The 26,020-nt window shown below is 35.7% G+C and overlaps 3 protein-coding genes and 1 non-coding gene across 4 annotated transcripts; 2 read left to right on the top strand and 2 right to left on the bottom strand.

The window, feature by feature from the left end:
- Positions 1-2,905: 2,905 nt before the first annotated feature.
- LOC132165874 (ABC transporter G family member 1-like) lies at positions 2,906-7,814 on the top strand. The gene is made up of 8 exons (XM_059576565.2): positions 2,906-3,395; positions 5,345-5,424; positions 5,526-5,990; positions 6,090-6,176; positions 6,279-6,401; positions 6,618-6,812; positions 6,904-6,990; positions 7,076-7,814. Exons 1-8 carry the CDS (start codon positions 2,906-2,908, stop codon positions 7,754-7,756), a joined length of 2,208 nt encoding a protein of 735 aa, XP_059432548.2. The 3' UTR covers positions 7,757-7,814.
- A 1,382-nt stretch (positions 7,815-9,196) lies between these two features.
- Positions 9,197-15,326, top strand: LOC132165565 (RNA-binding (RRM/RBD/RNP motifs) family protein). The gene is made up of 6 exons (XM_059576186.2): positions 9,197-9,369; positions 9,523-9,625; positions 10,272-10,342; positions 14,490-14,681; positions 14,809-14,936; positions 15,041-15,326. The coding sequence occupies exons 1-6, from the start codon at positions 9,247-9,249 to the stop codon at positions 15,087-15,089; spliced, it is 666 nt and encodes a 221-aa protein (XP_059432169.2). The 5' UTR covers positions 9,197-9,246; the 3' UTR covers positions 15,090-15,326.
- A 990-nt stretch (positions 15,327-16,316) lies between these two features.
- On the bottom strand, positions 16,317-16,389 carry TRNAF-GAA (transfer RNA phenylalanine (anticodon GAA)). The gene has a single exon. It is a non-coding gene; the product is annotated as a tRNA-Phe (tRNA).
- A 2,905-nt stretch (positions 16,390-19,294) lies between these two features.
- On the bottom strand, positions 19,295-23,201 carry DHS1 (3-deoxy-D-arabino-heptulosonate 7-phosphate synthase 1). Its single transcript, XM_059576236.2, has 5 exons — positions 22,568-23,201; positions 22,076-22,353; positions 21,567-21,843; positions 20,670-20,915; positions 19,295-19,892 (listed from the first exon to the last, which is right to left on the bottom strand). The coding sequence occupies exons 1-5, from the start codon at positions 23,078-23,080 to the stop codon at positions 19,629-19,631; spliced, it is 1,578 nt and encodes a 525-aa protein (XP_059432219.2). The 5' UTR covers positions 23,081-23,201; the 3' UTR covers positions 19,295-19,628.
- Between the last annotated feature and the right edge of the window lie 2,819 nt (positions 23,202-26,020).

Genomic DNA, 26,020 nt, shown 5'->3' with positions numbered 1-26,020 from the left:
GTGGTATAATTTTAACTAAAGCACACAAGCCGATCTTTTTCTTGGTAATCGTGCAACCTTACCTTTTTTTTTTTTTTAATTCAAAGAGGGAAAAAAGGGTTATAAAGGAATTCTTTTCGCTTCTAAATCTTAAAGAGGAAAGTATGAGGGAGTAAGTGGGAATGCTTTCAAACATTATATTTAAAGCAACCCATTTGACGATATGATATGCACAAAAATTAGCATATCTTGAAATCTTCAAAGCTGTCCATTCCGGGAAGGAGATGAGTTGAAGGTTGATGTCAGTGAAGACATGGGCAAAGGCCCATTCGGTGCTGAGGTGAGGATAATTAATGGCTAGAATTGTTGTCAAAGAGTCCCCTTCAATAATAAGAGGGAAAATACAGTACTGAGAGGCAAGTTGCACGACTAGAAGGGCAGCATTTGCTTCGCCTTGATTGGCCTCCACAAGGGGAAGACGCTTGGAGCAAGCGCCTAGGATGTCTCTACTGTGGTCCACTGGTCCCTACTTTGAGTATCTGGCAAAGTAAATGAATTGTACAAAGAAAACAAACCCTCGAATCAGGCTTGCCTTTAATACTATGGTCCAGGGCTAGTTTCCTTTTCTAGGATGTGCAAATTGCAATAGATAAATAAAGGCTACACCTCAGTTAAATCAAATTTTAGGGTAGGCAGAAGGGGCAACTACCTCTTGTTGCCCTCGTATTGGTATTATTTAAAGAAAAATCTTTAAATTATTATTTAGTTGATAATGTTTCTTTAAATTTTTAATTAGGATAATATTTTCTTAGACTCCCAAAAAAAAATTGACAATATCCTCCTGAGAACACCAAGCGTCTCCGAAAAACAAGTTCTAAATCCCAACAAACTGATTTATCCCTTCACAACTAGCTTTGGCAAATTGTTTTTGAAAGAGTGTTGTTAGTTGTAGTAATTTTTTATTTATTTTTTATTTACAAATTGATGTTATCACATTAACTACTAAACAAATAATAGTATTGTTACGATATTATATATTAACAAACTGATGTATTAGTATCACATTGATATTACCTACATCAGTCACTAAACAATTAAATTTAACTTTCAAATTTTGTTTTTAATTTTTTTTTATCATGTTATGCTACATAACGCTTACTTGATATGTCATGTTAATTTGTAAAGGGTTATATAAAAACATATAGTATGGCAAGCACTTTTCAATAATTAAATTTTATTGTAGCTAGCTGTTAACTTTCACATTAATATATAAGTAATTAATTATAACAAAAATTGCAATACCCCCAATATTTTCATTTATCAAAACACTAGGGAGAAAATGAGTAATACTAGAAATTATATTTTTATTTCACAATACCAGTATCAACTATCACTTGAACCAATTTTCTTAAACAGAAAAATAAAAAATTAATTCTCAATATTATAAAATAATTATAAGATAAGCATTATTAAAAAAAGGGAAAAATGAAAAATTAATCATTGTGGTTTACCTGATTTACAATTAGCTCTCTATGGCATCAAAATGAACTCAAAGATCTTTGAGGTGTGTCAAAAAAATAATTTAGGGTGCGTTTGGGAGTGCGTTTTTAAAAAAATAATCTGCGATTTTAAACCAAATCGCAACTTTAAGGTGTTTGGGATTGCGATTTTAAAAACGCAAATTTTAAAATCGCAGAAAAATCTGCGATTTCCATAAGCTGATTAGAGGGTGCTTATTTGAAAAAGTGCGAATTTAAAACAAAATCACGATTTCTATTAAAAATATATTTGGCGTAATAGTTACCTTTTTTAGAACGGGAATGAAAAAAATACCAAGAATACCCACCTAAAATATATTAAAACCCTTCTTTTCTCTCTCTCTTTTTTTTTTTCTTCATCCTCCTTGTCTTGTTCATCCTTATTGGTAATTTGGTCATGAAACCGCAATTATATGCTAATGTTATCCAAACACTCAATTGATAAAAAAAGTACTTTTTAGTATGTTTTACCAAACGCCTATGCGGTTTTAAAAAGTAACGATTTTAAAAACACAATTTTTAAAAACGCAATTTTTAAAATCGCACTTATTGAAATCGCACTCCCAAACGGGCCTTTAGTCCATATAGTCAAATTTTATCTACTAATTGGAGTTGGCCTAGTGGTTGAGGCTTGTGGTCTTAGAGAGTATCACCCTATAGATCCCAAGTTTGAGACTTGCTAGGTGCAAATTCTTCTTTGGGGCTACACCCCCTGGTGTAAAAACTAGAGATTTATCCTGATCTGTATAAGTAAACTTTCGAGGGTGTGGTGCACGGGTCTGACGTTTACTCTGCAGGAGTGTGTCTGAAGGGTTCTACCTTGTCGAGGTTCTCCGTCATCAAAAAAAAAAAATTAACAGATTCTGTTAGTGTGACACTGACTTAAATATGACAAGTATCACAATTTTATTGGCTCTAATGTTTCATGTTATCATAATCTGTTAAGTCAGTGAACGAAATTTGATTGTATGAACTAAATTATTTTTTTGGCATATCTCAAGAACCTTTAAGTTTATTTTGATACTATATGGAGTTAATTGTAAATCAAGTAAATCACAAAGACTAATTTTAAATTTTTCTCTGAAAAAAATTAAAACCACACAATAACAAATAATTCTAAAAGTTCATATTATGTCCTGCTGGATTGGCACACACCGCGGTTGAGAAGGTTGGAACCCGGAATTAATTTTGACTAGGCCACTTGTTATATAGTAGTTAATGCTTCACGACACTTTCTGAATAATGATAAAACAACCAAAAAAATAAATATAAATAAACGCACACTTGTTTTTTTCGACTCTTTCATATAATGCTAGTGGGAGCGTAAATATATGCAATAAAGATCATCGTCTATCTCTGGGTCACCCTGTCTACACCAACAAACCAGCATGGATGAGACGGACGCCAAAGGCAGCAGCGAAAAGCCCTCAACTGGAGTCCTTAGATGGACACCGAAGGCAAGCCCGACAAGATCGCTTCTTTCTCAGGCGGTGACAAGCGCAGGAGTTGTCGATTTAGAGATGCAAAGGCGAAGCTTAGCTTCTGAAGAAGTAGAAGCAGATGGCAGCTTGTCCTCTACTGCCGACAGCATTTTCCCGTTTAACGTTGCTGAATCCGCGCCGCCTCTGAGGTTTGGTTCCGAAGTTGTTGCAGAATCGTTGGGGGAGCAAGGAGAAAATTACGTTCGTGCTGGTTCAGTGTCGAAGAGGGAGGGCGTTTTCTTGACGTGGAAGGAGCTGTGGGTTACGGTGGATGATGGGAAACGACGGCGCTTGCCGATCCTTCAGGGACTCACTGGGTACGCTCAACCCGGAGAGGTGCTGGCCATCATGGGTCCTTCTGGCTCTGGCAAATCTACTCTTCTCGATTCTTTGGCAGGTACAATAATATGAATAGAAAAATGCTTAGGTTTTTTTTTTTTTTTTTTTTTTTTTTTTTTTTTTTTATGTGAATATTGTTTTTAGTTTTTGTCTGATATTTTTTACTTTTTCAAAAAATAATATTTACGTAGAACACCCCAAAAAAAAAAAAAAAAAACCATAATCCTTTAGCAATTTCACTTACAAAGTTCTTGAATCTTTGAAAAATCCTTTCATTCTTATCCTTCGTGCATGGAGGGAGGAATTAATGCATGATCGATCTCTAATCTTATTATTTGGCCAGCTAAAATCGACTTTTCATGTCATTTTTACTACATAATTAGAAACATTTGAATAGAAGAAGAACAATATTTGTAGAAACTTATAGAAAAAAAAAAAAAAAACAGAAGAAAAAAAAAATTTATTGACGTGCTTGTATGCCCCAATAATAGGAAACGCCATGATTTTGGCTGGTCAAACATTAAGTTGTGCCGTATACACTAACCAAAAATGTTACTATGACAAACATTTTTTATTCATTATTTTGTCACATGTTTCATTATTAATAAAATAATAAATATTTATTATTTTATTAGTTAGTGAGACACGTGGTAGAACAATGACTATTAGATAAAAATGAACGACCTAAATCTAAAATTTCAGAAATTGAAATTTCTTATAAGAATTTTGAATAGATCCTGATCCAATCCATATTGGGAAGAGAATTTTTTTTTTTCTTTGATAATTGATACTGGCATGGCTGTAATAATGGCAGGAGTATATATATATATATATTATTAAAAAAATATGTGAGACCTACATATTTTTTATCTTGCATATCAAGAGAAGCATCAGACATCACACATATTAAAAAAATTATTTCAAACTTAGAAAATTCAAAATAATACTTTTTCTTGCCCTAGATTCCTTCTCTTCGCCGCCAACTTTATTAATAGTAACATGGTCAGCTGTATATATTGATCCATGTTGGCAGGTTGCGTTTTTTATATTAATTCCTGAGCAATCCATCGTCCATGTTAATTTGCATTCATTTTGTTTTGTCTTTTATCATGTAAACGTCTATCTATCTCTCTCTCACATTTGGGATGTGATTTGTATTTAATATTAAGGGTCGAAAGTCGCTTTTATTTTTCTTGTTACACTTACAAAATACAATTATCTAATTCAAACCATCACACTCAAATTAATTTAAAAGATAAATAAAAATGATTATATGAGTGCTAATACAAAGACATTAAGAATAAGATATTTTGGATATTGTTAAATTATTATTTGCCCCACAAAAAAACTAATTAGTTAACATGATCTGAAACACTCGAACACTCGATCTCTTTCCTGTGTTGACCAGATCTGTAACAACCCAAAAAGAATCAACTTAAATAAACTAACATTAATAATAAAGAACCAAGACCAAAGAAGATTAGATAACAAATTATAAAGATAGAAAAATCCAAAAGGTGGGAAATTTGGAGATACCCAATTGAGAAAAGCAAATGGGAATGTCGAGGCTTAATTATTCGAACAATCCAACTCTCAGAGTTCAGATCGAGTTCATTTATTTGCAAAGAAATGGAGCCAAAGATATGAATTTTGACGGCAAAAGAAATAACAGAGAGAGGAGGAGCTAGCAGATATGTAGGTGAAAATGGTGGTGCTTATGCACATGTGGCTTGACTGCGTTGCTTAACTGCGATTTGGGGTTGGAAAAAAAAATATAAATTTAAATTGGCCGGAGTAGAGAAATGATACGTACGTGCAGTGCAGTCTTAAGCATTGAATTTAAAATTTTAAAATTTAATATTAATTTTTAATGTTACGTTAAACCGTTCACGTAGCAGCTGTTTTCCCACCAAAAACCTTGTCAAAGAAAAATAAAATAAAAAGCATAACAAATTAATAAAGCCATTGATTGGAATATGGAAGCTACCGATGATCAACTTATTGCAGGGAGGTTAAGTTCAAATACGCAGCAGACTGGGGAGATTTTGGTTAATGGACGCAAAGAAACACTTGCTTTTGGAACTTCGGTATGAAAAAAGGGTCATGTATGTTCGCGTAAATATATAATGTGGTTGATCCATCGAAACGTTAACAGATAAAAATTTCTCTTATATTTTGCATGAAATAGGCGTATGTAACTCAGGATGACACCTTAATGACAACACTAACAGTAAGGGAAACTGTATACTACTCGGCACAGCTCCAACTGCCGGACTCAATGTCAAGATCCGAGAAGAAGGAAAGGGCGGAGATGACGATAAGGGAGATGGGTTTGCAAGATTCCATGGATACAAGAATTGGAGGCTGGAGTGTAAAAGGGCTGAGCGGTGGGCAAAAGAGGAGGGTTAGCATTTGCATTGAAATCTTGACACGCCCAAAGCTGCTTTTCCTCGACGAGCCTACAAGTGGGCTGGACAGTGCAGCATCTTTCCATGTCATGAGCCGCATCACTAAGCTTGCTCGCCAAGATGGAAGGACTGTTATCGCATCAATCCATCAACCGAGCAGTGAAGTTTTTGAGCTCTTCAGCAATCTCTGCCTCCTTTCCACTGGCATGACTGTCTATTTTGGCCCTGTTTCAATGGCAGAAGAGGTACAACAATTTCTTTTACGATGCATGTTATAAAATTCTTCAGTGTAGTTAGCATCAAACAAAATTTATTAATTGTAAATATATATGTTTTTTATGCAGTTTTTTGGTTCAAAAGGCTTCCCATGCCCAACTCTGAGAAACCCATCTGATCACTACCTTAGAACTATCAACAAGGACTTCGATGCAGTAAGTATATATATATACTTAATTTTCTCGTTATCTTCCCCTATTCTTGAAAACAATCATCAAGGAAGAATTCACTTGAGCCACTTGGTTGATCTACAATAGGATATCGAAATAGGGCGTGACGGCACAAGCACTGAGGAAGTCATAAATATCCTCGTCAAGTCATACAAGTCATCTGAGACACTCCAGCAAGTTCAGCAGGTCTTATATAAGATATGCCACCAGGTATATATACAACTTTGTAGTGATTAATGATAAAATAATATTATTTAGTAGACTGTTATATAAATATTATTATATAACTGTAATGACATAATAGTGAAAGTTAGTCTTCGGATCAACAATAACTTGTAAAAAAAAAATAAAAAATTGAGAACTAGTTGTATAAGTGGATTATGATTAAAGAATAGTAATAATGAGGATAGCTTCTGTGTTATATAGAAACAAGGAACTTTGGAGAAGAAGGGAAGCCAAGCAAGCTTCATTACACAATGCCTAGTTCTGACAAGGAGATCTTTTGTAAACATGTATCGTGATCTAGGCTATTACTGGCTTCGCCTTGCAGTCTATATTGCACTGTGTTTATGTGTTGGGACTATTTACCATGACATTGGCTTTACTTATGGTTCAATCCAGGTAACTAATTAATGATATGAAATGTCCATTTAATTATTTTGAAAACGACAATCCAGCACATCTTGAACATCATATACTTGTAAATTTCTAGGCTAGAGGTTCAATGCTGATGTTTGTTGCGGCCTTTCTCACTTTCATGGCAATTGGCGGATTCCCTTCTTTTGTAGAGGACATGAAGGTTAGTCATTTTGTTACTTAAATCTCGAATTTATAACTATTGGATGTGCTTATAAATTTGACCCTTAATTCTTCAACTTTATCAGATATTTGGGCGAGAAAGATTAAATGGGCACTATGGCGTTGGCGCGTTTGTGATTGGAAACACATTTTCTTCTATTCCTTACTTGCTCATCATCTCTTTAGCTCCTGGAGCTCTGGCTTACTACCTTGTAGGCCTTCAAAAGAGCATCGAACACTTCGCCTGCTTCGCATTGCTACTCTTTGTGTGCATGATGTTGGTCGAAAGCCTAATGATGATTGTTGCGAGCATAGTGCCAGATTTTCTCATGGGTATCATTACCGGTGCCGGAATACAAGGTGTGATGATGTTGAATGGAGGTTTCTTCCGGCTGCCGGATGATCTTCCTAAGCCTTTTTGGAGATACCCAATGTACTACATTGCGTTCCATAAGTATGTAAACCAAGGATTCTACAAGAATGAGTTCGAAGGATTAACTTTCCCTAATATCCAAGCCGGAGGGCCTGCTACCATCACCGGTGACTATATCTTGAGAAATACTTGGGAGGTGGAGATGGGCTACTCCAAGTGGATTGATCTTGCTGTTTTGTTTGGAATGGTGGTTTTATATAGGCTCATGTTTTGGGGAATTATTAAGACTGTCGAAAAGGTTAAGCCCATTTTTAAAGCTCTTGGAGCTCGGCCTCCCAAGTATTCACAACAGAGCATCGACAACTCTTCATTCACACTTTCACATGAAGCATAGATGTGGTGTTTTGTTTAATTTCCTACTTTGAAATTTGAATCTACCTAGTGCAGCAATATAAGTGCATAATACAATGGTCTTAAAGTGAATAATATATATGTATTCAAGTTGTATTTCCTTTGTTATTTGCTTTATTTGTAGTGCATTTTATTATGCTCAGTGTGTAATTAGATAGACTGCTTCCAACCTTGTGTTTGGAAGCATTTTCGATTGGTTTCTCATTCTCTCTTTTATTTGAATAAAGAATCGGATCAACCTCCTTTATAGCCTTTACCTTATTTACTTAAAAAAAATGTATTGAGTGAATCATGCATATATTGCATGATTCTCCCGTACTATCATCTATATTCTTATTTATCACATGAAATCGATGTCATCGGCTTTCTTAAATGCCGTAGGGATTAACCCATATAATTATAACATATATATGATATGTGCTCATACATGCATTTCATTATCATTTTTCTTAAACATTTAATGCTATGTGTGATCATGTGTGATCTTTGTCTCATACTATTCATTAAGCTATCGTAATTTTTCTTTTTCAATTTTTACACAACATATCAATTTCGTATATAAAAACATAACATAAAACATATATGAAATTTTTGGGCTCATACCATCTAATAAAAACACAATATTTTTTGCATATTAAATTAAATATCCATTTTAATTGCAAATGTATCACGTAATAACAACATATTATTTCATATAATTCGAAAATTATCCAATTTAATTGCAAAATTTATCATGTAATAATAACACATTATTTCATATAAATATTGAGATGTTATGTATCAATATTTATCACTTGTATCAACTCTTAGTATTTACCACATTTTAACGTATTTAAAATTGATATTGCTTATATGAAAACTTATAATTAAAATTTAAGAAAATTTATAGATAAAACACTTAAAATTACCAAGAATTTAGTCCGAAATGGTAAGAGCATTCTCATTTGGTTCGACAAGATGCTAAAATGTAAGCAAATCCAACTTAACAATTTGAAGAAACATTTGGTGAATGAGCATTGTTCATTCACCAAATAAGAACAAAGGTTTATATATATATATATATATATATATATATAAATTCTTTCTCATCTCAATAAAGAATAAATAAAAATTAAAAAAATTTTAAAAAAATAATATTTAAATGAAATAATAAAAGTGACAGTTAAAATAGAGAGCCGAATATATGTGCTTTGAAAAAATTGATAGTTAAAATAAATATAAATGGAATTATTATTTATTATTTATTTTTTTAACTAAAATTGAGAGTAAATTTGCTAAATTGGATATGAATACTCTAAAACCAAAGAGACTTGGTTTGCACTTAGAAAAGAACGACGTCGTTTCCACCAATTTGTTCCGAAGCCCAAATCCTTTTGGATGTATGATAACGCCCGTGTCTGGATACATAACCAGTAAGAAACAAGGTGCCGTATTTTTCTAGAAACCTTGAGAGAGAGAGAGAGAAAGAGAGATATGGACGAAGAGGAGCACGAGGTGTACGGAGGAGAAATCCCAGACGAGGGAGAGATGGAGGGAGACATGGACTCTCACCACGCCGACGTCGACATGTCCGCCGCCGACGACGACGCCGTCAAGGTCTCCTCCCTTTCTTTTGTTTCCGATTTTCTGTTGCCTAGTTCTGGATTTTATCGAAAAATCCTAGCGATTGGTTCGACTATCGGTGCATCAAAGTCGTCAGAACATTAAGTTATTCGATTATACGATGTATGTGTGTGTGTGATGGCGCAGGAGCTGGACGAGATGAAGAAGCGGTTGAAGGAGATGGAGGAGGAAGCCGCCGCTCTCCGCGAAATGCAGGCCAAGGTCGAGAAGGAGATGGGTGCGGTTCAAGGTTCGAATCTCTTTCTTTGCAGTTTTCCTTTCCCGAGATTCGGATCTAGTTTTCGGTTTTTTCTATGGTTGTTTGCAGAGAAACGGTAGGAATATATGAGCAAGTAAGATATATACTTGAATAATTAATTCGAGATTTGAAATTTAATCTGTTTCTTTCTTTACTTGAATTCCGATGATTTATATTAGTGGCGTTGTATATTGGTGGCAATGTTTGAGATTGAGCTATATCTTGAAAATTTTCTTTTTAAGCTGTTTAGGTTTAAGATTGAAGAGCTGTGGTAAGTGAGATTCTTAAGTACAATTTTTTTTTTTTTTTTTTTGATTTTTTGCGCTTGATTACTATGTAGGTGGTGATCTAGTGTTATCTAGGTGTAGTTAGAGTGAGCACGGCCTAAATGTTTCAATTTTTGAAGCTGATCCTATGCGGTACCATGTTCTATTGTTGTCAAGATAAGATATTAGTGTGCATCTTGGAGCATGAACATATATTGGTGCTTAAGATAGATTTATATCAGTGGTTAGGTTCTAATGTTGTTAGGATAGTTTTGTTTATTATTATGTGATGCTATTTGTATAATTTTCTTTCTTCTGTTTTCTCCTTTGATGTTTTGAACTTATGTAGTTATGTGCCTGATTTTGCGCAGACCCTGCTAGCACAGCTGCTTCTCAAGCAAACAGGGAGGAGACAGACGCACGATCAGTGTTTGTTGGCAATGTGAGAAACAAATTTTTCTTTTTATTTGACTCTTGGCCTTCTCAAATATCCTATGCATTTACATATGCCAGTTAGATCATAGTTGTAGTATCTGCAAGGATCTTGTGTGGTTGCATGATGTGTTATCTTGGACCTTGGTTTTTCTCCTCTGCAACTTCAAATACTTATTCTGGAATCGCCTTCAAGGAAACATCTGTATAGTTTTATAATGGTTAAGTTTTATCTCATTTTATTTTTTATTGTTGTTATTATGATTGTTATTGCTGTCATTATCTTGTGAAACCTTTTAATAAAAATGCTTATTCACTTGCTCCCAAACGTTAATGTATGTGTCGATATGCCTGTAACCAATCCTAGAAACCGAATGTATCACAATTGAGATTTGTGCATAAGTGACCTATTGTTGTGAGTGCACTTGTGAGTGTTGAGTCCCACATTGAGAAAATATAAAAGAAAAGAGTGCTTAATATACCTTAGTGTACCTTAGCCCATTAGCTTAGGCTTTTGGGCTAGAGTTGTGTTCAATTATGTATATTATTGTACTCTTGGTAAAAACTCTATAGACGGGTGTTTGGACGCGTCAGGTTTAGAGTTGTGTCTCCATCTGCAACTCTTGACGTGAGACATTCTGGGAAATGTAAAAAGACTCACAAGTGAGGGGGAGTTGGGTCAATGTGAAGAGACTCATAAGTGAGGGGGAGATTGTTGTGAGTGCATTTGTGAGTGTTGTGTCCCACATTGAGAAAATATATAAGAAAATAGTGCTTAATATACCTAAGTGAACCTTAGCCTATTAGTTTAGGCTTTTGGGCTAGAGTTGTATTCAATTATGTATATTAATGTACTCTTGGTAAAAACTCCATAACCGTTTTATCTCCCAACACCTATGATACATGGTAGAAATATGTTAGTTGCTTTTATTTATCTAAATTGGTCACTTATTGGTTGGAGTTACTTTATGCCAGCATAAACGGCTTATTTGCATGGTAAATGTAATATAATTACTTATCTAAAAAAAATGAGTATCATTATATTCTTAGATGCAGCATGGTTTCCTGGGTTGTTTATGGCTCTTAATTTTCTTCTTGGCATCTGTCTATCACCCTGGAGAAGTATATCTTACTCATGATTTGGAGGAAATCCTTTACTACTGTTGCTCCTATAAGATTTTAGGATTTGCATTTAGCCAAAAAAAAAAAAATGAAAAGGGCTGTGTTGGTTATTGAAGTTGTTTTTGGACTAGCATATTTTGAGTATGGGATCATGTTCGAAGAGTCCAATCTGACTGCGTCGCATATATTAGTTTTTTAGTTTACCAATAGAATAACAAACATAACCTATAATGGATTCTCTGTTACTAAACAAATTATTAATATTAATGATCTGCATTGGAGGAGCTATTTAGTGTTGCAATGGTGAAAGTCTTTGACTATCAAGCTCAAGTGTCCTACAACTTCATCATCAGGAAATGCTGAAGGATTGGCCTGTATTAAGAACTCTCCCCCTTGAACTTTACTTTTGTGGGACCAACATTTGGATAATGGTCTTTTAGTGATTGCCAATGTGAACCCCTTCCCATATGCTTGTATAGACAACTTTTATGAAGTAGGTGTTCTCAAGCTATACTAAATGGATTTATTGAGTCTTAGAAGACCTTGTTTATGATTAAAACTTCTATCGTCAGTTAAGATATGAAAGTCTAGGATATGGTTTGTTAAAGTAGAAGTTTATAATTGAACCTTAGAACATATTGCATTTCTCATTCCTTAAAACCTTGATTTTATCTTTTGCTTTCTGATACTGTGTTAATATTTGAACCTCTAATTTTATTTTGTTTTTGGTGTGGATGTGGATACTTCTCTACTTCAGAGACATGGTTTGACTTATGTCTCGCTATGATCGCAGGATGGTTTCACTATATTTTAGCTGGATGGTTTCACCGTATTTTGTGGGTGTGCCAAAGTTATTCTGGTGTTATTTAGCTTGCATTAGAAGGGAGGCTGATTGTCTCATGAATGTTTCAAAATACATAAGAAAATACCAAAAAAAAATAAAAGTTGAAAAAATTCTCAAAAACTGAAAAAGAAAAAAAAGAAAAAGAAAAAGAAAAAGAAAAAGAAAAAGAAAAAGAAAGAAAGAAAGAATAGAAAAACATGTTGAAGGAAGGGGAAAAAAAAAATCTGGCAAGAAAAAAGAATGAAAAGAAAGAAAGAAAAAGAAAAGAAAAGGTGAAGTATAAAAACAATACGAGTGAAGGTTCTATATTGAACCAAGTCCATGTAGAAAGGAAGAAATGGAGTGGAAATATTTGATCTTTTCCATGGGAAGGCTGGAATGGGAGAAAGTATATGATGAATTAAAGACGCTTCAACTTCAAAACACAAGGGGACACATTCTTTGGAAGAGTGAAGGCAACTCACTGGCATGCAATCTTGGTTGCAGAGCCTTACTGCTGCTGGCATTGGTCTGTGGTGCCTCAAAAATGTGTCATTTGAAGATGGCGTGAGGGGTATAAGATTGCTGCTTCCCTGTGGCCTTATTTGCATAATTTTTTTCATCTGAATGAAAAATGACGATATGATTTTACTTTCTTTTTTTTTTTTTTTTTTTAATGCACATATGATGTTTCTTCAAATTCTCTGAATATTTGCAAACTCTTTCATGGTTTACTAAGATTATCGGAGACTAGAGCATCTCTACTTTTCAAAGATAGCTCCCTTACTTTCCTAGAGCTGGTTATTCAAATATTTATCAAAGTGATTTTGTAGTCAGTGTCTCATATCTAATGAGTTGATAGCTTGATCATGCTGTCAATTATATTAACTTGGCCAAGTTCGATTTCGAATTGATATGACAGGTTGCTTCTAGTACTACCTATATCAGTACAATAAGTAGGTTGAAGGTATATAAAAACGATAAAATTTTATGTTCTGTTTAAAAAATGCAGTTTCTTCCTTGGTTCAGTCAAGTACGCAGTAAGAAACATGGAAATAAAAAAAAAATGAAATTGCAAGAGTCTTTTCTAGGGCAACTTAAGGAAATTTTACACCAAATGATATCTTATATGAACAATCTATGCATCATTGATGACTACAGTTTCATCTACTGTGTTTTTGTTGCATTGCTTTTTTAATGGTAAAAATGTAACTTACACCGTATGGCCTCTCTCTCTCTCTCTCGCTCCCCCCCCCCCCCCCCCCTCTCTTTTTCTACTCTCTTCTCTACAAGGACATTATGTTCTATTGACTAATATCTGTTAGTTGCTCTAATGAATTACTTGATCCAGCTATCTTGATAGTTTTTAATGTTGATCCAAGTATTATGCAGCAAATTTCCATGATTCTTATGCTTTCTACTTACAGTGTGGTTTTGATTTGAGCATCTACATGGTGGATATTTAAGATTATCACTTGATCCTGTTGTGTCTTCCCTATAAGTTGCCTACGGGTCTTTTTTCTTTTTCCTTTTTGATATGCAGGGGTTTTACACAATGTTCGTTTGCTTAGTCATAAATTTGATTTACCTTCAAATTCTCTTTTAGCTCCTTTATGTATTGTTTCTTTTGTTCCCTTGGAAAAACTTTTTTCCTTGAAACTGCATTCAACTTTGATGTGAATACTTTTTTCACTTTGCAATAGTCTGATAGTTTTGGATGCTATTGCTATATGGAAGTTCAATGAAAGTTTTGAAAAATCAATTAGACGATCTCTGTCGATAATTTTGGATGTAACTTTGTGGTCTAATGCTTTCTTCTGGATTTCTAATTATTTAAATCAATTGATTAGCAATCAACTTCTTTTTTGTGTATACTTGTAAACAAAACTTTCTTTTTGCATGATCATTATATGGTAAAGGCTGTTAAAAAGAATTTAAAATTACTGTTGTCCAAAGAAATAAAGAGGTAATAGAAACAAAGGATAAATTATGCAACAATTTATTTTGTGATCTTAACATAAATGAGAATCATTAATTGGGTGCTTGATGCACTGATCTCTCCTAGTCTGGTGGGTGTTTCATTATGTTGTTCCATTGCGGAAAATTGTGTTTTGCATCTGTTTCCACTTTCTGACTCTTAAGGGTATGGTTTATGGTGTCTTTGTCTCACTCAATTGGCTTGAAAATTCTTGGGTTGGATGTTGTTTTGCAGGTTGATTATGCATGCACACCTGAAGAAGTGCAGCAACACTTCCAATCATGTGGGACAGTAAACAGGGTGACTATTCTGACAGATAAATTTGGCCAGCCAAAAGGTTTTGCTTATGTGGAATTTGTTGAGACAGAAGCTGTTCAAGAGGCTCTTCTTCTGACTGAATCTGAATTACACGGTCGTCAATTGAAGGTAACTTGTGTTGGATTTTGATGTGAGCCTCGATGCATAAGTAAATACGATTCTGAGAGCTCATTCATTGGCATGAGATCTTTTGGTTTCCAATCTGTAGTTTTTGATTGTTTGATATATGTATCAGGTTTTGCCTAAAAGGACCAATGTTCCTGGGATGAAGCAGTATCGGCCGAGGCGTTTCAATCCTTACATGGGGTTCCGGTTCAGGAGGCCATATGTTCCTCCTTATTTCTACTCTCCTTATGGATATGGGTATGCCACTCAATAGTCTCTCACTTATATTTTTGTGTACCATCCGAAATATGCTGATTGGTCTTGCTTGCTTTCTTTCCTTCCCCACTTCAAATCTGCTGCAGGAAGGTTCCTAGGTTCAGAAGGGCAGCGCGATACATGCCTTACTACTAGGAGCTCCTTTGCATCTTGCGACTATTATGTTTGACAGATGCAGACTTTTTTTTCTTTTCTTTTCTTTTTATATTTTTAATTTTCGTATGATCTCTAGATAACATAAAGTGCAGATGTTTACTGTGCATTATTTCTGTTATTATTGTGTTATTTACTGTATGACAAAGATGAAAGTTGAATTTTGTTGGTAGAATTGTAAGAAGTGTTTCAACGTAAGGGGTGCCAGCTTTGCCTATATTCTGTTCTCTTGTTACAGCATACTCTCTATGTAATGACTTACCCGATCCTAACAACAATGTGCTAGAAAGAGGGTTAAAAAAAAAAAAACAATAGGAATCCTCCCCCAACTTCCCTCCTTTTCTCTTCTACCATCCAAACACTGATGTGTAAGTATGAGAAGTCTATGCTTTTTTAATAATTGAATTACGGACGGAATTGGCTTTCAAATTGAGTTAAAAAAAATTTCTTCGACCTAGTTTCCCTTGGGTATGTAAAAAAGCACATCTTTTTAAAGTAGTTTAATACAAAAATTATGTGTTTTTTACATTCTAACTGAAATAATTATGTATTTCTTATATGTTAAAGAGACAAATAACAATTGTATAGGCCGAATTTGAGAAAATTTATGCCGGTTTCAAACTTGGACAAGTTGGTTTTTAGAAGGTTTTCAGGGTTTATGAATAAAATCAGTTCGGAAGCCTTGTAGAATTTTTTCGAAATCAAATCCGAATCAACCCAATAATATTATTATTTGAATGTTAGTTATTGCATGAAATGACCACGTTTTGTTTCATTATTGTAAATATTTTGTAAATAAAAATCTGATGGTTTATTTATTTTTATGAGAAATGTTAAATATTTCAATTTTTTTTTTAAAAAAAAAAAAAAATTGGCGACACATCATTTTAATTTTTAATTGTCTCCCCTCTTTTGTGTCGTTTACTTTTGCTGGTTCTCTATCCGTTGTCAGTCTGTCAAAAAGGAAAAGAAAGAAAAAGATTGATCCCCTGCATGTCTCTGGGAGCTCTCAATCTTTCTCTGACGTTACAGTTTTATCGGTACTTTTTCTTTTCTTTTTCTTCTAACCAGGCCGCAGGATGAAGAAGGTTCGACTCATTAAACGTGATCCCAAGCCATTGAATTAGTTTGATTGTTTGTCCCGGTTTCCTATCTGGCCGTGCAAATTCTTAAAAAGGAAAACGGCAAAACAATATTTTTCATTTTAGATGCGGTGAACGTGGATCGAACACGTGACCTTCAGATCTTCAGTCTGACGCTCTCCCAACTGAGCTATCCCCGCTTGCTATGTAAAACGTGTAAGGTAATATTTAACCTCAAAAGTAAAGCCCTTTCATACCAGATCCTTTTTATCTCCCACCGTAGACCAACTCACTGGGAACTCCTTTTAAGGTAAACCCAAAATTCTTGTCTCGTCTCGCAGCCCTCTTAGTATGGACCAAGTAACTTGGGAGCTGGGCACAAAGGACAGTTTGCACTAATAAAATTTCAAACCTGAAATCATGAAAAGCACTCAAAGTCATGGCTTCTACCAACTTACCCAACCCCTTTGGGGTTTAAATGTTGGAACATTATTTTGGGGCCACTCAATACTAATGCAGTGGATATTGGCGATGGCCTGGATGCAATGGCGGATACAAAGGGGGCGGACAGGGGCTCCCGTTCCTCCCAGAGTTTTTGAATTTTTTATTTTTTGAGGGTATTTTTTTAGTTTTATTGACCCTAGTCCTTAATTACTACTTATTCACCCGTCCCTACTCTTCTTCTTCTTCTACCCATCTTAATACGAATTTTTAGATCTGTCACTGCCAGGATACGTGAAAATTAACGTGTAGCTACCAGTTTTGCATGAAAAATCTACTTGTAGGATGCAGTAACTGGCCGATTGCATGGCATCCCGGCAGCTTCTTCGAAGACGGAACAGTTTTGAGCTTAGGGAAAACATTTGTTGCATCAATGTTAGCAGTTGATCAGTACTAGATACTTCTCTAAGCTCTTGAACGATTGATAATTACCATTAGGAGTAATTAATTGAAATGCACTAAAAAAAATGTCATGATTTCATGCATAGGCCAGTTTTTGCTGTAAATCCTATTATAAAATATAGTTTATTTTTGTTGCTTCTTCTACTATAGTACTATTCTACCATAGTCAATGAATGATTATTAGGTGCCTAACGTACACCTGAAGAAGTAGAAGAACAATTCAAGTCTTTATAAACCTCGTCCAACCATAACATCATTTGCATGAAGAAATCAAATCATGAGCTGCTGTTTTTCACTTCAAAATTATTGTTGGCGATTAAATAATTGATAAGTCTCCAGCTCACCTCCCACATGGCTATAATAACAACTGATCAAACATCATCATCAACCGATCATACTTCCACATGGTGCCATGTACGTCTCCAACATAGAGTACTGATTGACTGAAACATATATATCCAGGCCAAGAGAAATTAAGAAGATCGAAACCCCACTAATTGGCGATTTCTTGGTTGACTTTATAACATGTAAAAGAATTTCATTTTTATTAGAAAAGAGATTCTCGTGGATGCGATATCTACGGTTCAACCTAAGAAAATAAAATCTGGCATTGATTGTCCGATAGACACGTGATGGTGGGATCAGAAGAAGACCTAAGTTTCAACGTACCCAATTATTGCCTGGTGTTTCATCTACCACTGCACGCCGCATTGGCAACTAACTTCGACCGCTTGCGTATATTTGTTCACCTAGATTTCTCATGCAAAAGACAACACCCTTTCATTTTTTGGGGGGCTCTGATCACTTAGGTAACATTAAACTAGAAGAAATTAATATATTACAATTTTTGACATGTGCATCTACAGTTTTTTCAACTACATAACAACAGGCACATGAAAGAATGGGAAGAAGAATATATTAGTCGGAGACTTGCCGAGAGTGCCGACAACGGAAATATCAAGATCTCCGATGATTAAGTTAGCAAGGGTGAAATGAAATTTTTCTCTGAAAATGCTAACTTGATTAATGGTTGTGTGCCTACTTGAAATGAGTATTTTTCCTTCCCTTACGCGGGGTGCTCGCCGAAGGACTATGCCTCCGTCTTATCGTGGGGCCAAATTATGACATGACGTTTTGCATGTGCTGGACCTCGCATGCTTTGACAGTTATGACAAGACCGAGGGTGGTTATCTCCGGCTCCACCCTATATGCAGCTGGAATTGGGTGCTAGTATTATATATGTATTTGTTTAATTATTAGAAGGTTACAGTATTTCACCCCTTTACTCGTTGCCGTTTTGACTCTATCCTTATCTCTCAGGGAACCATCCCAAGCAAAGCAAAGCACGCAACATTTGAGTGCAACATTTTTATATTCGCAGTACGTGTTCTTTGAGGAGGCCGTTGACCATTTTTTATGAATAAACAGTAATAAAACGTCACAAGTAGATAACTTTTCACCCAGAGAAAAACAAAATTAGATATGGCATTGGCAGGCATAGACCGTCATTGAGGACTTGAAGACTGGAAGATCTCTGTGCTTAATTTCGTTGTATATATCTTGTATATGTTTTGTCATTCACTGTACGTCTAGCTTTGAAGCCATCAAAATAGCAGCAAAAGTCAAATCTTTTTTGCCATCAATCAGGACCGCTTTTGGAATTTGGAATTTGGAAATGGAAGGTTGCATTCATTTGTGTTTCTTTAGTAAGTGATGACTTATTTTGTTTCTTCAGTTCTGGTTTTGGAGTATTAAGGAGGGTTGGTAGTGGTACCATGAACAGTGATCATCCATGGCTGGCCCATCAATTAAAAGTAGGGTCTCCTCCTCTTCTTTCAATATGGTCGGTCAAATCATTTTCAAACATTAAGTGGGTTTGTGCTAAAATTGGTAGGCTTTAATCATCATCGTCTATATATTAATCAATGACAAAATTAAAAGATTTCCTACTCGAGCCGCCTATCTTGACTGATGTGACGTATTTTAAATGATCATTTTTCTTCTTCTTTTAATTTAACATGAAAAGTCAACATAAAATACGTCAAGTCAGTTGGTGTGAAAATGTACACCGACAAATAATGGAAGGCTACTTCTGTTCATCCCATATTTAGAATGCCATATATGGCCTTTGCTTTATTTCGTTCTTTCAATAATCTCCAATGATCATTAGGCATAGATACTAATCATCCACACATAAATACAGAAGCCAAACTCAAATGCAAATACTAAATTAATAAATGAGGAAATTCTACAAGGCTGCTCTCCAACACCTTGCTTTTGCAGCTTCCAAACATGAAAATTAAATCCTTCACAACTAATATAATGTTTTTTTTTTCCTGCGGAGCCCAACAATTTCCAGGATTTTGGAAGTTGCTCTTAATTGTAGGAGACCATCAAGATTGCTAGCTAGCATTGCAATAGGGTGGCCCCCTGCAGCACAAGGTTTGGTGGATGACACGCGCGACATTTATTGATCACTACCAAATACATCAAGATTGCCAATCGTAGAGAAATGATGGGGGTGCTTTGGAGCTTTCTAAAGGCTTAAAGAAGCCAGACGCTGAGTCCCGATTCTTCTCTTTCTGAGTCGATCTGCAACGATGAAGGCAAGCTCCAGAGACTGAGAAGCGTTGAGCCTTGGGTCACAGTGTGTGTGATAGCGTGAGCTCAGGTCGTCGAAAGTCACTGTCCTTGACCCTCCAATGCACTCTGTCACATTCTGCCCAGTCATCTCCAGATGAACTCCACCTGGGTGGCTCCCTTCTTGCTCATGCACATCGAAGAATGCTCGCACCTCAGCCTATAACCAGGAAATTATTACATTATGGTCATGATTTGGTAAAAACAAACAAAAATAGAAAGAAAGAGAGAGAGGGTCTCTTGGGGGACCAAACAACACTTGGACTATTTAAAGGATAATTGATGTAAACAATGTTTAAACTTATAATCTATACTCTCATACCATATTAAATCACTACTTATTTCAAAAGTTCAAGCTGATAGAAAGAGGTGAATGTAATAATTTAACTAATATTCTAATAAGAACCGCCTCAAAGACTATTAGACGGCCACATGTTGATTAAATCAACTCTCTTCTTCAGTGGAACCCTTTGGTAGAGTAACAGTTAGCTTTGACTTGGACCGTTCACCAACCAGCCGGTAGGTAACATGAGAGAATTGAGATCAACCAATGCGTTAACCACGAAACATCTTTTACTCTACTCCAGTGTTTTTGTCAAAGAATGATAATGACTTGGATTGTTCACCTAGCAATGATTACTTATTACAGATATGATATTTAAGCTACAGATTAGCTACTAGAGGGTAGTAATATTGATTTCCACGAATAGTAATAAAATTATAAACGGGTCTTTTTGGGGAGGACAGATATTTGATTGTATTTCTTCCAACTATATTAATGTTAACTAAAAAAGAAATCTAATGACTGCATTCTACTCTTTTGACATTTACCCCACCTAACAAGACAGACAGGCATAATGCTATATCAGAAAAATCAAGAACTATGTTGACCAATTTGATGCCAAATAATAAGAATAAGTTGGGAAAGAAATAGTACCAAAATTGCATCAAAGGGACGGGTTTTAAGTCCACATGGTGCCTTGATGGTGTTTCCATGCATTGGGTCACAGACCCAGGTCACGATTTGCCCAGCCCGGCGGACACCCCTAATCAAATGGGGAAGCTTAACTCGCATGTTCTCAGCACCCATTCTTGCAATTATAGTAATTCTTCCTGGCTTGTTGTGGGGGTTCAGGATCTCAATGAGTTTAACTAGATCATTTGGATCCATTTTGTTGCTCACCTGCATAAAAAGGATTCACCTTTAGCCATCTATTTTTTCTTGCAGCAACAAAATTATTACCAGAACCAGGTAACCAACCATCGCATGGACAAGAATATTTTCATTTATGGACAAGCACAACAAAATATAGGCTCAACAACTTAAATGTTGGCTGTAACTGTAAGTCAGATAGGATTAGGATGAGCATATTCGACAAAAGATGTGGACATCATTGATGGGTATAAACATTTTGCTAATCAGCACATTGGTAGCTGATCTAACAAAAGTAGTAACGGTATTGAAGTAGGTAGTGATAAAAAATATCATCACTCATTATTTAGAGTCAATTATTGTTTTTCAGAAGACCAAGCCCTAATTCTACCATAAATGATGAGAATAACTAGTAAAGGTAGATAAGATTAAACAGAGCACATGCCACAAAAGCTTCCTTCCCTTTTCCCAGGAGAAAGGTTTGAAGATTAGAAACACACTTGGTCATTGTGGAAATAATCAAATTGATTTTAGAACTTTACATGTTGTAATAGTATGATATAGAACTAACAAATTATATTTATCTCATCTGATCTAAGAGATGAACAGTGGATGTGATAATATAGCAGGCAATAACAACTAGAACTATCAAAAGTTCAAGAAAGGCTCCATTACACATACCTTGATGCCAAGGGGATTGGCAATTCCTCTTAGGAACTCTACATGGGCACCATCCAGTTGCCGGGTGCGCTCCCCAACCCAAACCATGTGCGCAGAGCAATCATAATGCAGGCCGGAAGTTGAATCCTTCCTAGTGAGTGATTGCTCATAAGGCAAATGCAAACACTCATGGGAGGTCCAGAATTCAGTTGTTCTCATTACAGGGTGGTCAACTGTAAGTCCAGCGGCAGCCATGAATCCTAGGGCCTCATCAACCCGGCCAGCGAGTTCGTGGTACCTGTTCAATTAACCATTCCAACAACAAAACATGTTAAAACTTGAATGGATCTTGAATCACCAAATTAACCTCCAATCAATGGCACAATTTGATTATTTCAGGTGCAATTTCTAGCATATGCTTCAAAATCATCGCATAATCAAAGGCTCATTGGTTACAAACTAAATGTTAAATATTACAAGTGTGTTTTCAATGGATACATGAAACCAAGAGAGGTCTAACATAGCATTACCTATCTCCCTGCTCGCTGTGCTCCGCGAAATCAAGATTCCATTCACTAAGCCTCTGGATTGCAGCATATCCTCCGGTGGCAAAGGCCCTAAGAAGGTTGAGAGTCGCCGCGGATTGACAATAAGCCCTGATCAATCTCTCAGGGTCCGGAATCCTTGATTTCTCAGTAAAATCGTCACCATTTATGTTGTCCCCTTTGTAACTTGGCAGCTTCACACCATCCTTCTCCTCAAATGAATCGGATCTTGGCTTCGCAAACTGACCCGCCATTCTCCCAACCTAAACCACGCCAAACCCGCAATTCTCAATCAAAACCCAAATCTTAAAAATCATTGAATGATCATATATAATTAGCAAAAAACTTTATAGATCCCACATAAAACTATCAAACACCTACAATTCAAAACCAATGCTACTACACAATCAACCAAAAACACACGCACAAGCACGCCAAAATAGAAAAACTTAAAAGCCCAAGAACAGCAATACCGACCCTAATGACAGGAACTTGACCGCCGAACATAAGAACAGCACCCATCTGAAGAAGCACTCTGAAGGTGTCCCTAATGTTGTTTGCATTGAACTCCTTGAAGCTCTCTGCGCAGTCCCCTCCTTGCAGGAGAAACGCGTTGCCCATGGCGGCCTCTGCCAGCTTCTCCTCCAGGTGCCTGGCCTCACCGGCAAACACCAGCGGCGGGAAGGCCTCGATGGTCTTCAGCACCGTCTCCAGCACCTGCTGGTCCGGGTACTCCGGGAGCTGCAAGGCCGGCTTTGACTTCCAGCTGTCCACCGTCCATTTGGAAGGCGACGCCACAGGGGGCGGCTTGGTGGAGGGCTCGGCGGCGTGGACGGCCGAGATGCGAGTGAGTGGCTTGGCGCTGTGCGTCTTGGTGGCGGTGGGGACGACAGAGAAAGTGGGTTGGTGGTGGTGGTGTGGAGTTGACAGATTATGGGTGTTTCCGTACAGTGACTTTGACGAGAGGGTTGCTGTGTTTGAGAGAGCCATTGCTTAGCAAAAATGTCTCTCTCCCCTCTCTTTTCGTTTTCTTCCTTCTTTTTCGAGAGAGAGAGAGGGATTCTATTATACGTTTCTGTGCGTTGTGTTGGAGGATTTGTAAGGGGGTTTTATAGGGGCTTTAGTCACGAAGAGACGCGGGGTTCGGTGGAGGCAGGGGGGCTTCAACAGTCAAAGGAAGCGGGTAGTTAGGAATTGGTGAGCAGGGGCATTCCCGTAATTGCATAAGCAAGCCATACGATGCACATGGGGAATGGTGGTTTCGTAAATAACTGGAAATCGGATGGTAATATGTATGGTTCATGTCATATCGTGCACTTTAATACCCACCCACCCTGGGCCACCCACCCCGTGGTACAAAATTTTATTCTTTTTTTAATTTTTTATTTTTCTGGGAAAGATGCCGCCACATTTGATTTATTACCTACCAAACAATATTATGTCATATGGGATTTTTAGGTGTCAATGTCATACTATACTTTTTTTTTTTTTTACTTGAGTACCTCTTGACCCATTGTACATGGTTGTACATGCAGGATATTGTTGGAAGGAGTAATGCTATATATTAATATTTTATTATATTAATGTTGCATTGTTAACTTATTAATTTAAAAAAAAATAAAAAATAAAAATAAAGGTGCATTCATTCATTTCACACCAGTTTTGGTTTAACGTGTTTTAAGTGATTTTTCTTTTGTACTTTTCAAGTGCCATAAGCCGATATAAAATGAATTTCAAGAGTAATATTGTTCATGTGAAAATAATCAAATAATTATAAGTTCGACACTTAACAAACATGACAATCGGGGACCATATTTAGAAGCCTCTCTTTGAAAGGAGTAGTAACTCTCCTAGAAATTAAGTATCACCATCACTCTCCGTCAAAAAGCTCTCTATTCAGTTTTTCATCTTAACGAATTTATTGACTTAAAGCATTAGAGTGTCTCGGTTCCCTTGAAGACCACCAGTTTTTCAGTAATCTTTATTTTGCAGGAATCCTATCCACAGTCCAACCACCCAAAAATCTGTTTAATAGATATAATATGATTTTTCATTATCGGTGGAATAGAAATGATTTATTTTACGATCAAAATATGTGGCAATATATTTACCATGTAACAACATAAGAAACATTAGATATGTAAAACTCAAACATAGACTATAAATTATGAGAATAAGGATCCCCTCTTTTTCAAATGAGGAGGAATTTAAATGACCTATTTTACAGTTAATATTTTGTTTGAGAAATGTTACGCACATTCCTACTGCCAACACTTCCTAATTAACGTGGCACTAAAAATCATTGAATCTAAAATTAAATTATGATTCATCCAAAATTTAATGATGATTTTTAATGTCATATCAGAGAATTTGCACTTGAGAGTGTGAAAATAAAAGTTTATGTACTATTTCTCATTTTGTTTTTTTACATGTAATACTGTACATTGTATTGTACCACGTCATTTAAAATTTTAAATATATATTAGAACTTTAATTAGGGCTATAATTTAATTAATAAGTAAGATAGTGAGACTATGAGAACTTTGCATATTTGTTGAGGAATGTTCGTTGGAACCACAAGATTTTCAAGTTTTCTAATGACCAAAATGGCTCCCATTAGGTGGTGAATTAAGAGACAAGTGAGAATATCGTAAGAGAATCTTCTTATCGCATTAATTTATCGATCTCGCATCTCCTAATAAATAAATGTTTAGCACTCTTTTTAATGGATTATCTATGATTTGCTCCTAATAATTAATATATAATTATTTATTTAAAAAAAAATGCCACGAGTAGATGTATAGAAAACCGGAAATTTAGGGAAAGCCATTACTAAAGGGACATAAATTTCCTCCAAACCTGTAAGGAAGAAATATCCTTCAACCCATGTAAAATAGTGTCAAGTGTCTATAAACATTTAAAAGGCATATTAAATTATTAACTTCATTAATAGCAATTTATTAATTTAAACTAAATTTAATGTGTCTTTTAAATGTTTATAGACACTTTGTACTATTTTACATGGATTGAAGGATATTTCCTTCATACCAGTTTGGATGAATTTCTGTCTGTTTGTGAAGAAATTAATTAATTAAGTTTTGAAGTTGAACCTTACCAACCAAAAAAGAGAAAATTGGCCATGGGAATTATAGTCAATCGGATATTCACTCAAAAGATGCTTGAGTTAAAGAGATTTTTTTTTTTTTTTTTGAGCGGAAAGGCTACTTTTCAACTTGTAACTTTTTAAGCATGTGAGGCGACCCTTTATTCAGCCACTAGTCTACTATTTTTCCTGAGGTTTCAAGAACAAGAATTAAGACATAGGGCAAACATGGTAGGGCATGGCATGTGAGTGTAGGAGAAGGTCTAATCTCTGTTTTGGTAGGTGTTTGAAGAGTTTAGATTTTTAATTTTTTTTTTTTTTTAGGGTGTTCGGGTATTTGTTTGGACGAGTGAAACCCTTCCTGCACTTGCATGGGTATTGCATTGAATCTCTACGAGTCTACTCTAACCATGGTAATTTTTCCCAAAAAGACCGGGCCTATGTGTATATTGGAAATTCCGAGTTTTTGTCTAGTTACCAAGTCTATCAAGCTTAGGGGTTGAAAAGAGTAATGGGTCATAATTTTTTTTCAATTGATTGTTCGAATTGTATGCAATTTGAGTAGCTCTATAAAGTAGGGGGTTCGCATTCTGGTTGTTCGGAACAAATGGACTCTGCAACCCTCTCTATGTGAGAATTGCTCAAATTGCGTGTAATTTGAACACTCAATTGTAAAAGGAGATAGGGATCCCGTACACTTAAATTTCTCAAATTTAAACTTGCCCCAAATAGATAATTAAAGTGCAGAACCCTTTTGTTCATAGCATATGAGCCCCACAATCATCAATCTCTCTCAACCATAGTATTGGTGGTCTATAAATACGCTA

The sequence above is a fragment of the Corylus avellana genome, chromosome 11, assembly GCF_965113065.1.
Source record: "Corylus avellana chromosome 11, dhCorAvel1.hap1.2, whole genome shotgun sequence".
Taxonomy (NCBI): domain Eukaryota; kingdom Viridiplantae; phylum Streptophyta; class Magnoliopsida; order Fagales; family Betulaceae; genus Corylus; species Corylus avellana.
This window is presented reverse-complemented; position numbering and strand designations above follow the sequence as displayed.

What these genes read in the sequence shown, in the direction of transcription:
- LOC132165874 (XM_059576565.2), top strand. Translation starts at nt 2,906, where the DNA reads ATGGATGAGACGGACGCCAAAGGCAGCAGCGAAAAGCCCTCAACTGGA. An exon ending in TCTTCTCGATTCTTTGGCAG is followed by an intron (nt 3,396 to 5,344) that starts GTACAATAATAT and finishes AACTTATTGCAG; the next exon opens with GGAGGTTAAGTTCAAATACG. An exon ending in CTTTTGTAGAGGACATGAAG is followed by an intron (nt 6,991 to 7,075) that starts GTTAGTCATTTT and finishes CAACTTTATCAG; the next exon opens with ATATTTGGGCGAGAAAGATT.
- DHS1 (XM_059576236.2), bottom strand. Translation starts at nt 23,080, where the DNA reads ATGGCTCTCTCAAACACAGCAACCCTCTCGTCAAAGTCACTGTACGGA. An exon ending in CACAGCGAGCAGGGAGATAG is followed by an intron (nt 21,844 to 22,075) that starts GTAATGCTATGT and finishes TTAATTGAACAG; the next exon opens with GTACCACGAACTCGCTGGCC. An exon ending in GTCCCTTTGATGCAATTTTG is followed by an intron (nt 19,893 to 20,669) that starts GTACTATTTCTT and finishes TCCTGGTTATAG; the next exon opens with GCTGAGGTGCGAGCATTCTT.
- LOC132165565 (XM_059576186.2), top strand. Translation starts at nt 9,247, where the DNA reads ATGGACGAAGAGGAGCACGAGGTGTACGGAGGAGAAATCCCAGACGAG. An exon ending in CCGACGACGACGCCGTCAAG is followed by an intron (nt 9,370 to 9,522) that starts GTCTCCTCCCTT and finishes GTGATGGCGCAG; the next exon opens with GAGCTGGACGAGATGAAGAA. An exon ending in TACTCTCCTTATGGATATGG is followed by an intron (nt 14,937 to 15,040) that starts GTATGCCACTCA and finishes AATCTGCTGCAG; the next exon opens with GAAGGTTCCTAGGTTCAGAA.